Genomic DNA, 13,403 nt, shown 5'->3' on the forward strand with positions numbered 1-13,403 from the left:
GGTTACCCGGGTACTTAAATGTTTAAAACTTTACATCTTAGGTACCAAAATGAAAGTTTTGAAAGTACGTTACCCAAAATAAGAATCAAGTTAAAGTACGTTACTTTTTCATGCAAATTGCCCTAAAGTAAAAGAGGCAAAGTATTTTTCTGTTATCCTTGATTGCACTCCCGATATAAGTCATCAAGAACAAATGTCCTTGATATTAAGATATGTAGATGTCTCTTCTAAAATTGTTAGCATTGAGGAATCTTTTCTAGGATTTTTGGAAGTAGATAATACCACAGGCCAAGGTTTGTTTGATGTTCTAGTAGCTGAATTAAAATCTCTTGGTTTGGATTTAGATGATGTGTGAGGACAAGGTTATGACAATGGTTCAAACATGAAGGGAAAACATCAAGGAATACAAAGGAAACTACTAGATATAAATCCTAGAGCATTTTATACTTCTTGTGCTTCTCATAATTTTAATTTAACTTTGTGTGATATAGCCAATACTTGTGGTAAAGCTAGAGATTTTTTTGGAATAATTCAACGTATTTATACAATATTTGCTAATTCCACTAAAAGATGGCAAGTGTTTAAAGATAATGTAAAAGGATGGACCGTTAAGTCATTGTCAACGACTCGCTGGGAGAGTCGTATTGATAGTGTAAAGGCTATAAGATTTCAAGTGTTAGAGATAATAGAAGCTTTACTTCAAGTGGCTGAAACAAATAATGACTCAAAAATTAGAAGTGAAGCAAAATCTTTAGCACACAATGAGCTTGGTGATTTTGAGTTTCTAGTGTCAATGGTGGTTTGGGATGAAATATTGTATGCCGTAAATTTGATTAGTAAACATTTATAGTCAGAAAATATGTTAATTGATGTTGCTATTGATCAAGTTAAGGGACTAATTTCTTATTTTAAAGGATATAGAGAAACAGGTTTTTTAGATGCTATAGAATCAGCAAAAATGATTGCCACTGAATTGGATATTGATCCGTTGTTTCCTCAAAGATGTGAAATTCGAAGAAAAAACATTTTGATGAAAATCCGCGTGATGCATCTGAAATGAATTCACAATCAACGGAGGAGTCATTTAGAGTTAATTATTTTTTATGTGTCGTTGATCATGCAATTGCTTCCCTAAGTAGGATATTCGAACAATACCAAGAATATGAAAATGTATTTGGGTTTTTGTTTACATCTGATAAGTTGCGTTCTTTGGATGATACATATTTAAAGTCTTCTAGTACTAATTTTAAAAATGCAATGAAGAAACAAGACCAATCTGATATAGATGGGAATGACTTATATGTTGAACTGAAGATACTTCAAGATCTTTTACCCACACAAAAAATGGGACCTCTTGATATTTTAAAGTATTTGAAACATGTTGAATGCTTCCCTAATGCGATTATTGCTTATAGAGTTTTGTTGACTATTCCTGTAACCGTTGCATCTGTAGAAAGAAGTTTTTCAAAGTTCAAGCTGTTGAAGTCTTATATGCGCTCCACAATGACACAAGAAAGGCTTAACGGACTTGCAATGATAGCACTTGAAAATGACTTTTTGGAGAAAGTTGATTATGAAGAGCTTATTGAAGATTTTGTTTCCAAGAATGTTAAAGAAATGATTTTATTCAAGTGAAGTTTACATGTTACATTGTTACTTTGTCTTGCTGTTTTTATTTGTAAGACTTTAAATATACTATGAACTTTTGTATTTAACATTTATTCGTTTTGTCGCCCAATCTACTTATATTTTTTATAATAGTGTAACAGGGCCTCCAAAAAGATTGGGACGACCTTGTTACTAACAACCTATTTTAATTCTAACTAAAAACAGATGGCTGCCAAGAACGTTAACTTTTCTCTTGATGAGGTATCCTTCAAGGCCAATAACCACATTGCCTTGTTGGATATCCCCTCATCCAAGGTGGACTACCAAGAAGCGGCTGACTTTCTCAAACAGTCGTTGCTCGGATTCGCACTCAACCATGAACCCATCATGGTGAAAGAACTTCTCCAGCAGTTCTGGTTCATTGTTGAGGTGGTGGACGTCGAGGTCAGGCCTGGGCGTCAAGTTGAACAGGTCAACTTCACCTTCAACCGCATGGAAGTGAAGTTTGGCGTGAACACCTTGAGGACGGCTCTTCGCCTTCCAAAAGGCCCCTACGACAGTGAACCCACAATGGCCGAGATCATCGAGTGTCTCGACGCCATTGACTATAAATGGCCAATAAGGAAGGACTCAAATGCTCCCATGAAGTCCTTGTCGAAGATCGAGAAGAACAGGATGTCTGATGTCTGGAAATACCTGCTCTCTCACTTCATCCAGTCCATGGGTGGAAAGACTAATGGCCAGGACTAGGCCTCTAGGATCGCCTTGACCATAGGCGTGTCTGCGATTCAACGTCGCAATATAAATTATGCTGCAGTCATTTTTGATGACCTGGTGCTCAAGCTGAACAAGCGCCACCGAGAAAAGGTGGTGCCTTACATAAGGTTTCTTTCGATGGTCTTTGTGAAGATCTTTGGATATCATTACTCCACGGAAGGTAACCTTTAGGTTTCCATGCTTGGATCCAGGATTCTGGATCATAAGCTGTGGAACAGTGATGTGGCGCTAACTTCTATTGTGTCCATCACTACCTCTTCTCTTCAGGTGGCCAGGACAAGGGTAAACCCCCCCGAGTCTAGCCCAACCACCAAAACCTCTTCAAAACAACCTTCTCAACCAACTCTTGGTTCTCCTCAAAGAGCCAAGAAGGCCAAAAATGGGATAGCCACGTCTCTGGCTGAAGCCTCTCGACAGGTTTCAGCTATTGAAACTAGCCTTAACCCCGAGGCATCTTTAGCTAACCCTCATAGCTCTTTAGTGATTCCTCCCATCACTGTCGTATCGGTGGCACCTACCCCAACTGCCTCAATGACCCAAATCACTGAAGGTGTGAATATCAGCGCCGCCACCGCTGAATACCCACGTCTCTTCTCAACCATTTTCTCTTCTCTTCCTTCTTTGGTATTTACATGTGTTGATGATGTATCAACGAATGTCCTCCCTGATATTTAAAAACACACCACTAGATCTGAGGTTGTTCCTCTCGATGCTCCTCAGTATACAAATGACCATCCTTTCAAGGACATCTTTGCTCACGCCAATGAAAATCCTTTTGATGTCATTGATGGCCCCTCATGCATTCCATCTTCCTACCCCTTCATTTCTACTAACCTTGAGCCTTTTTTTGGTCACATCTCTTCTCTTGTAGGTATTTCTTCTATGCATCAGCCAGATGCTGAAGAAAAGGAAGAGGACGGGGGCAAGAAAGAAGTTGGAGAGGATGAAGAGATTGATGATGACTATAATATGGCATCTGACGTCAAACTCCTCCTCCCAGCTGTTGATCCAGTTCTCTGTAGGATAACTGAAGTTCACCAAGAGATGCCCCGCAAGGCTAAACTTGATGCGAACCTCTCAGCTCTCCAGCGGACGTTCAAGAAGTTCAAAGTCACCTCCTGACTCTTCAAGAATTTGTTCGACACCAACACTGACGCCATTGCTGTTCTCTCCAGCAGGGCTGATGATGCTTAGGCTCTCGCCCATCAGCAGATGATACTTCTTCAGCAAATCCTGGATGTTGTCCGCCAACCAGCTTCAGTGATCCCTCCTTCTTTCTCTGCTGATGATCGCTCTCAGCTCAATGAGACGCGTGAGGCAATGACAACTCTAGACAGTGCTCTGTCAAGGCTAGAGGAGATGATGGTTCTCCAGCATCAGCGTTTGGACGAACTCTCTGGCCTATACTCTCAAGTCTGAACCAGAAAGGGGGAGATGAGGTCCAACATTGCTGGACCATCTGTTGCTGCTACTGCTTCTGCTCCTGCTCCAACATTTGTTGTAGTTGAAGCTGAAACTGTTGCTGCTCATGTAATCCCGACCACCGAAGCTGTTTCAGCTGAGGTAGTCGATGCCATCCATAGGGATGATGCTCCTTCCATCACCACTGTTGCTGGTGATGATGATGATGAAGACGAAGATGATGATGATGATGAAGATGATGAACCTACCATCCCAGACCCCGGAAGTGACCTAGATGGTGACGATGACGATGATGATGATGAAGATGACTTTACCATCAAGTATCATAAGCCAACAACCGCCACAAAGAGAGTCACCCTCAGGGATTCTGCATCCCAGGTGGAGCAAAGGGAAGTAGAGTTTGCTCCATCAAAGAACCAGGACTCCAAGTCGAAAGGCAAAGCGATCGATGAAGAAGGGAATCTGAAGGTACTCTTTAATATCCTTCAACCCTTATTTGAAGACTCTACTTCTCAGGTAGTGATCACTTCAAAATATCAACTTCAAATTTCATCAACCACCTGCGGTCGACTGGAGTGGGTCACTGATAACCCTGTCTCCAGTGCTCCCACCGACCAGCAGATGACTCAGCTAAAGGAGTCAGTCGACCAGACTAGAGTAAAAATTCCTCTTCGTACCTCTAGTGGTGGTGAGTTTGACTTCCTTTCAATAGCTGAAAGACTCGAGGCATTATGGGCTAAAGAAGAGCTAGAGCTTAAGAAGAAGCAGATTGAAGACAGCTTAAAACTGGCCAAGTCACTAGCTGCGAAGATTCTCCCCAAGAGAAAGTCCAAGAAAAAGGTGAACGCTGTCCAAGCCCAGGCTAAACTTCTTTCCATTGTAGAAGCTGAGCATGAGAAGAACTTGAAGCTGCGGAAAAGGACAAGCGATGGAGCAAAGCAAAGCTGAAAAAAAGAGTCAGTCCCGCCCAATTATCAGCGTCAGCATCAGCGGACGTTCAAAAGACGGTGGAACACTGGTCTTAATGCTCATCACCAGGGACAATCTCGATGCCATCACCTAGTACCCTTCCTACCTTTGCTGATATGGATACAACGAATGGATGGAGATCAGACAAGCCATTCAGCGATCCAAGTCAAGACATAAGGCGATTATCGAGGACACCATCAGCGATCTCATCAAACGGATGTCCAGGTATGTCGCAGTCCCTGACAGGCCTTCTCTAAAGAAAGGTGGGAAGAAGAAACTCAAGCTCTCTAATCCTAATGATGGACCATTCCTAATGAATGAACATGAAACAAGGTTCTCCTTAGATGAAATCCTGAAGGGTCATCAGAGTATAGACATTTCTATGTTGAATCTTGACTTGCCAGATAAGGATCCCTATACACCCAATGCTGTGCATTTTAAACCTGAGTTAGGAGTTATATTCCTTGACTATGAAGGTGAAGTCAGATTTCAGAGAATGTCAGAGCTACATCTATGTCCAATGGGTCATTTGGTTTACCTCTTGCTCTGGATAGATGATAGCATGGCTGGAAAAGTCGTGGACTTGAAGATACGAAGGAAATGCCTACGTCGAAGAAACCTTGGTAAAGATGTACCTAGCTACATAGATCTGAGTGTTCTAGAATAGGTTCTCTTTTGTAATAATTGTTCATTTTTCCTCCAGGTTATTCCAGTATTCGGCAATCAAAGGAAGTTTGCTAAGCACGATTGTTGTTGTCTTGTCCTTATGCACACAAAGGACAAACCCATACCCTTTCTAAATGATGGTACGATACGGAGCTGACTAGTTGACTCTATTGCCCACCAGCTTTAAGTAATGCTCTTGGCTTTTCTCCCCTTAAGACTATGCTTGGATAAAAAATGATAAGATATGCTCGAGCAGTAGTTCAAGGTACAGAGGCTCTATATAGTAGATATAGAGGCTCTGTATGCCGATACTTAAAGAATGACCAAGATGGATTTAGAGGCTCTGTGTGATGAAATAAACATAACATATATATATATATATATGCCAACTTTGAATATAGAGGCTCTAACTTTTCACTCCATGTTTAGCATACCCAACTTGCTGATTAGGAAATTGAACCTCTTTTCATCATGACCTTTAATGAAGAGATCAACAAGTTGGTAATTGGTAGAAACAAAGTGCATTCCGATGTACCTTTCTCTACATGGTCATTGAGGAAGTGGTAGCGAACATCAATGTGCTTGGTCTTTAAATGTTGCATAGGGTTTGCAGTGATAGCGGTTGCGCTTTCTGAGTCACACAGAATGGGAATCTTGTCAAACTCGATAATATAGTCTTTGAGTTGAGTCTTCATCTATATGACTTGTGAACAACAACTTGCTGCATCAACGTATTCTGCTTCTATAGTAGATATTGACACACAGTTCTGCTTCTTGGATGTCTAACTCACTAGCTTGTTTCCAAGTAGTTGATAGCTTCCCCATGTGCTCTTCCTATAGAGCTTAAACCTTACATGATTAGAGTCTGTATATGCAAAAAGGTCAAAGCGATAATGCTTTTGGTACCAAAGACCCAAGAACTAAGTCCCTTTGAGGTATCGAAAGATTCTTTTAACTGCAGATATGTGAGATTCGTTAGGATTTGCTTGAATTCTAGCACATAGACATGTAGCAAACATTATATTTGGCCTACTTTCCGTGAGATACAGAAGTGACCCAATCATTCCTCGGTATTTTTCGACATCCACCGGTTTTCTTGATGGATCTGTGTCAAGCTTAGTACCCGTGGCCATTGGTGTTCTCATAGATGTTTGAATTATGAAGGTGGTCTTTTTTCAAGATGTCAGAGACATACTTGGCTTGATTTATAAAAATCCCATTTTCAGTTTGTTTTACTTGGAGACTGAGGAAGAAGGTTAATTCTCCCATCATGCTCATTTCGAATTCACCTTTCATTAACTTAGAGAATTTGTCACATTAACTTTGGTTCATTGAATCAAATATGATATCATCCACATATATTTGTAATAGTAGCATCTCACCTTTATACCTTTTGATGAACAAGGTTGTGTCGATCTTACCTTTCTCAAAGCCATTAGAGATTAAAAAGGTTGAAAGACGTTCATACCAAGCTCTGGGTGCCTGTGTAAGACCATACATAGCTTTATCTAGGTAGTAGACGTACTCTGGATGTGTCGGACTCTCAAATCTAGGCGGTTGCTGCACATAGACTTCCTCCTTCAGCTTACCATTTAGAAAGGCTGACTTAACGTCCATTTGATAAACTATGAAACCTTTATATGTAGAGAAGGCTAAGAACAATCAAATTGCCTCTAGCCTTGCTACTGGGACAAAGGCCTCTTCATAGTCTATGCCCTCTTCTTGGCAGTAGCCTTTTGCAACTAACCTGGCTTTGTTTGTTATAACAATGTCATCCTCATCCTTCTTGTTCTTGAACATCCACTTAGTGCCAATTTCAAGTTTATCCTTGGGTAAAGGAACAAGAGTCCATACCTTATTTCTTTCAAACTAGAGTAGCTCGCCTTGCATGGCATCTACCCAGCTTGGGTCTTGGAATGCATGACCATTTAAAGCTAAAGTTCCATTAAAGAGCGTTTCCATGGGGTAGAACCTCCTCAGGAAATATTCATGAACTTTCCTTGGCTCTACCATGCTTAAAAAGTTTACAAATAAACATTCATTTGTAGTAGCAACTCTGGTCTTTATGCCTTGGGAAGGATTACCAATGATTTGGTGTGAGGGATGGTCTTTTGTCCATCTTGTCATTAGAGGATGTAGAGTTGGAGGACACTATCTAACGACACTAGCAAATAACGTGTTGAGCCCAAGCACTCGAATGCTGAGGCACAACATGAACCACCTGTCATTCACATATCTGGTAGGTTTTCTCAACAAGTTGAGAGATATGGATTTCTTGTGATCGCTGAGGAAGCTGAACTATGAGATTATTGTAAACTTGTTAGCTACCAAGAGTCTGTATTGGATCCTAAATCTGACAAGTGGCTTGAAGCCATGAATATAGAGATGCAATCCATAAAATACAACCAAGTTTAGGACTTAGTTGATCTTCCACACAATAACAAGTCTATTGGGCGTAAATGGGTCTTCAAGAAAAAGACTGACATGGATGGAAATGTACACACTTAAGGATCATCTCGTGGTGAAAGGTTTCACATAAACTCATGGTATTGACTATGAGTAAAGCTTCTCTCTCTAGTCGCCAATATTAAATCCATTTGGATACTTATTGTCATAACTACATACTATGATCATGAGATATGATAAATGGATGTCAACACCCCTTTCTAAATTGTCACTTAAGAAGGTGGCGTAGATATGGTGTAACTAGAAGGGTTTGTGAATCCAAAGTACCCTAAAAGGGTGTTAAAACTTGAACTTAGATATGGTGTAACTAGAAGGGTTTGTNGTGAATCCAAAGTACCCTAAAAGGGTGTTAAAACTTGAACTTAGATATGGTGTAACTAGAAGGGTTTGTGAATCCAAAGTACCCTAAAAGGGTGTGTAAAACTTGAACTTAAAGTACCATAAAAGGGTGTGTAAAACTTGAACTTAAAGTACCCTAAAAGGGTGTGTAAAACTTGAACTTAGAGTCCATGGCACTTTAACACTTTTCAATGATCAACTCATCAAGAAGTGTCATTGGTTTTATAAAACTTGAACTTAAATAATGAAACATTGTTGTTACATAAAAGGGTCTACCTTATTTTGATTTACAAACTCACCATTTTCGTCATACACCCGAGCTAAGAAATTTAGCTACTCATGACATAAAGTAAATTGCAAGAAATATAAACTGCGGTAAATAAAGACATAAAATAAATAACGGAAGTAAATGACGGAATATAAATGATGAGAAATAAAATGCGGAAAGAGTAATAAATAAATGACGCAAATTAAAGAGCAAGTAAGCGTAATAAATAAATGACATAATTTAAAGAGCAAGTAAATGAAGAAAACAATTTAAGGAAAGCTTGATATTAACCAAAAGATTACTAGTATTTCTTAGAGAGAGAAAGTGTTCTTCAAGTAGTAAGATAACTACTTGAGAATTAGAAAGGATTATTCAAAAACTAACCACAACATCTCTATTTATACTAAGGTAGAGATGAGGGTATCTTAAACAATTCACACAAATTTAGTCCTAAAGCAACCACTAGTACAATAAAGTAAATACTTAAGAGTTTTAATGTAACTAAATTAGCCAACAAGTTTCCAGCTAATTACAAAATAAACAGCTGTCCAAACATAAGATGTCTTTCAAAAGTCAGCTATTGTCATGTCATTCAACTTCATGTCCTTTTTCTTCTATTTCTCCACCATCAGGTCATGCTGCAACATTCCCGCAACATCAAATAGCTTCAAACTGTCCAAAATAAATCCATATAAGTCCATTATATAACAAAAAACAGATAAATCATTCATTTTAGTTTCATAACAAAGAAATGGAAAATTAAGGAATAAAATGACTCAAAGTTGGAATATAAATAAAAAATGTCATATCTAAACGAGAAGAAAATAGTGTTCAAGCATTAAATAATTAGTGCGTATCACACCCCCAAACTTAAACTGTTGCTTGTCCCCAAGCAACAAAAAGACAACTAAAAATGACCCAATTTTGAAAATTTTACAAGAAATGGCAGTAAGTGCACACCAGATGTTGTTCATACCAAAGATGCAATATGTAGCTTTCATAAATCCCAAGTAAGCATATCCTACCTAACCATGAGTATGAACCATAAGGTAGCATCATTTGCCTTTTGTTATGCTAAACACATCATATATCTAAGATCAATAGGACTTGAAGTTACTGGTTCACTCTTATTTGACATATTTTTCCTCACTTTGCCTTTTCTCACCTTTTTGCATCAACATTGATTTTTTTTCAATTTTTGGCACTTTGTGCTCTTTTGTTGACTGCATATACACCTGTCCCTATGGGATATTTTTGGTGTTTTAGATCTCAAACATGGCATTTAAGTTTTGGGCACTTTGTTTACTTTTTGTGATGTTTTGATCATTATGGCCATGATGGTACCCTCCCCCAAACTCAAAGTTTTCAATGTCCTTATTGGAAGTATATAGAGGGAGTGTTTATGCATTTGGCTACAAGTGGCTAGATATTGAGAAAAAAACAAAGGCCTATATCTTTTCTTAGATGTGCATATGATGTGGATCAAAATATTTCCCAAGCAAAATAAAGCTAGTTCTAGAAATACTAAATGATTAGAAGGGTAGCTAGACTATAGAATTATTGTGGCTATACAAGCATATGGTCAACCTTCTATTTTTCATCTTGAGGTCTTTCATCTTTTGCCCCATCCTCTTGAATTTTGTCATTGCACCATCCTCCAGGTCTGCCTTTAGATTCTTGATGTCTTTCCTTGCTTTCTTCTCCCTAATGTTCATCTTTTCAACCAACTTTGTCTGCAATTTTTCCTAAAAATTCATTCATTCGCTTAACCATACAGTCCATCAAGTTGCTGTTTTGGGCCATCAAATCTTTCATCATCCTTGTCATCCCATCCTACTCCTTCTCTTTCTCACCTGTTATGAAACTAAACAAAAGTAACAACCTTTCCACATAAGTGGAGTCGTCAGAAGTAGTCGGTGATAAATAATATCTAACAAAACTTATCCAAACATTCTCATCAGGGGACAAATTGGCAGCCTTAAAGGTTTTCAACATAAAATGAGTGTAAGGCTCCCAATAAGTCTCAGGCATTCCAAGGAAAGTCATGTTCTCAACCACATATGCCTCAGAGGCCGTGTGCAAGAGTGCACTATTCTCAAAATCTATGTGAGGTGAGAAACCAAACAATTTATTTATGGCTTTGTCAAAAGTAGGCATCTTTCTTTGCGACTTTATGGATGTAAAATTATTATCATGKATGATTTTACGTTGATAAAAATAAGGACTAATTCCCTTTTGGTCGTCAATGGTCAATCCCATAGCTTTTGTGTGCAACTTCAACATATCCACCAAATTTTTTTCGTGATGCAACTCTAGGGTAGATGATATGATGACAATTTTTTTTTTCTTCTTCTAGAAAAACATACTTCAAGTAAGATGGGAGTTGCTTTAACTCCAGGTCAGGTGGTGATACTATTGATGGGGTGGAGCTCTTTTGCTCACTATTTTCCAACAACTCAAATGCAGTAACATCACATGGGACACTATCATCCTCTCTTAAATCTAACTCCTCAACAATCTCTTCATCTATTTCAACACTATCTTCTTCCTCTAACTTACAGACCTCTCTAATTCCTTCCTCATGACATATTGCCTCTATCTCAGTTATGCTTGAGCATCCTCCAAGTAATCAGGGTACTTTAAGGAGTTAAAGACATTGAATGTGACTTTTTGGTCCTGAAGTCGCATAGTCAGCTCTCCTTTATGGACATCTATCAAAGTTCTTCCGGTGGCTAGGAATGGTCTCTCTAACATGACAGGAATGTCCTTATCAGCCTCAAAGTCTAAGATGATAAAATCTACCGGAAATATGAGCTTATAAACTTGCACTAAAACATCCTCAATCTTTCCCTTAGGGTACACAATGGATTTGTTGGCCAATTGAAGTGTAACAATGGTAGGTCTAGCCTCTCCTATGCCTAAGGTGTTGACAACAAATAAGGGCATAAGGTTGATACTTGTTCCTAAGTCACACAAAGCTTTCCTAATTTCCTTACCACCTATAGAACAAGGAATAGTGAAACTTTTCGGGTCTTTAAGCTTAGGAGGTATCTTGTTGGTCAGAAGTGCACTATATTCTTCAGTGAGAGCTACGGTTTCATACTCGGTCAGCTTCTTCTTCTTACTTAAGATGTCTTTGAGAAACTTGGCATAACTGGGCATTTGCTCAATTTGCTTCAACAAGGGGTATGTTAATATGCAATGCTTTAAACACATCCAAAAATTTCTTAAATTGCAGTTCTTCCTTCTGATTCCTTAACCTCTGAGGAAAGGGGACATATGGAGGAACTGGTTTCGTGACAGCTTTATTTGAATGTGTTGAGCAAGATGAGTCCTTTATGCCTTGGGTCCTGGTCTTACTCTCTTATGGTGCGGATGGGATATAAGCATTCACCTTAGGGGTCTCTACAACCGTACTCCCTTTTGACTTTTTCTAGTGTCATATTCAGGAAACAGTAAAAGGTAGTCTGATCATAAGGAGACAATATTGGTGACTTTAGATGATTGGTTTTCTAATGGTTTCGGTGGTTTTTCAATAACAAGGGCCAATGCTGTAGCATTAGTTTTTGACAAAATTGGTTCACGATCTTTTTGCACTACCTTTGTCAATTCCTTCCCACTTCTAAGGGTCACTGCTTTCACATGTTCCTTTCCTAAAGATCTTGGGACTTCTGTGTTACTAGGCAAAGTACCAAGGACTTTATTGGTCCGACTAAGTGCAAGTTGACTGACTTGGGTTTCCAGATTTCTGATACCAACAGTTTGCTGATTAAAAAGAGATTGATTTTTAGAGTTCTGTTGGGTTATCAAAGCTTGATTTTGATCTTAAGCTTGCACAAATAACTCTTTTATCATTGCTTCCAAAGAAGATGATAAATCCGTTTGTGGAGGTGGCATGTTTTGAAAAAGTGGTTGAGTAGTTTGAAAACTTTGGTGATGATGATTTTGAGAGTTAGAACTGCTTGCATACTCTTGGGGTTGAAAATTAGAGGTTCCTTGCTGCTTAGGTGCGGATGCATTTAAACATGGACTATTCCAAGAGAAATTCGGGTGTTGTCTCTTGCAATGTAACTATTGGTATAGGGACCAGATCCATTATGAACATAGTTTATGGATTCAGAAATATGAGGGTAATGTTCATACGAGTGCTCCCTTCCACAACAAACACATTGCAATGAGAGGACTGCTGGAACAGGTGTAGTAACACTTGGTTGCACTCGCTTTGCCTAGAAGTTAGGTTTTTAAGCATGTTAGCCATGCAAGAGAGTTGTGCTGTTAATGCAGTATATGCATCTACATCATGAATTCTGGCTGTCTTCTTTTGCGGTTGGGCACGTGGATCAGCCCAGTGTCCATTGTTTGTAGATTTTTTTTAAGGATTCCATACCCTTCATTGTAGGTATTAGCTGTAAAGGCTCCTCCCGCAGTTACATCGAGCATCTGTTTAGCCATGGGACTTAACCCATTGTAGAATGTCTCGAGTTGAATACAGTAAGGAATGCCATGGTAAGGGCATTTCCTTAACAACTCTTTAAACCTCTCCCATGCATTAGGAGCAGCTTCATCGTCCATTTGCTTAAAAAGACATATTTCATTTCTGGACTTAGCGTTCCTGGTGGGTGGAAAACATTTTCACAAAAACTTTTCGGCCATATGTCCCCATGATGGTATAGAACCTGATAGTAATGAGTTAAACCAAGACTTTTCCCGATCCCCTTAAGAAAATGGAAACAAAGTAAGTCTTAGAGCATCGTTAGACACTCCCGAGATCAAGAAAACATCAGTAATTTCCATGAAAGTTTTTAGATGTGAGTGAGGATCTTCCTATGGTAATCCTACAAATTGTCCATTTGTTTGTAACATATATAATATGATCGGTTTAAGCTCA

The 13,403-nt window shown here is 38.9% G+C and overlaps 1 protein-coding gene and 1 non-coding gene across 2 annotated transcripts; one reads left to right on the forward strand and one right to left on the reverse strand.

Annotated features, from left to right (window-relative positions):
• Positions 1-11,119: 11,119 nt before the first annotated feature.
• Positions 11,120-11,677, reverse strand: LOC112509016. The gene has a single exon (XM_025113885.1). It carries the CDS (start codon positions 11,675-11,677, stop codon positions 11,120-11,122), a length of 558 nt encoding a protein of 185 aa, XP_024969653.1.
• A 1,336-nt stretch (positions 11,678-13,013) lies between these two features.
• LOC112510581 lies at positions 13,014-13,120 on the forward strand. The gene has a single exon (XR_003068959.1). It is a non-coding gene; the product is annotated as a small nucleolar RNA R71 (small nucleolar RNA).
• The last annotated feature ends 283 nt before the right edge of the window (positions 13,121-13,403 follow it).

This window comes from Cynara cardunculus (genome assembly GCF_001531365.2).
Source record: "Cynara cardunculus var. scolymus isolate 2C chromosome LG 3, CcrdV1, whole genome shotgun sequence".
NCBI lineage: Eukaryota > Viridiplantae > Streptophyta > Magnoliopsida > Asterales > Asteraceae > Cynara > Cynara cardunculus.

Bases quoted from the DNA above. Each gene is read 5' to 3' on its own strand.
- LOC112509016 (XM_025113885.1), bottom strand. From the start codon at position 11,677: ATGCCCAGTTATGCCAAGTTTCTCAAAGACATCTTAAGTAAGAAGAAG.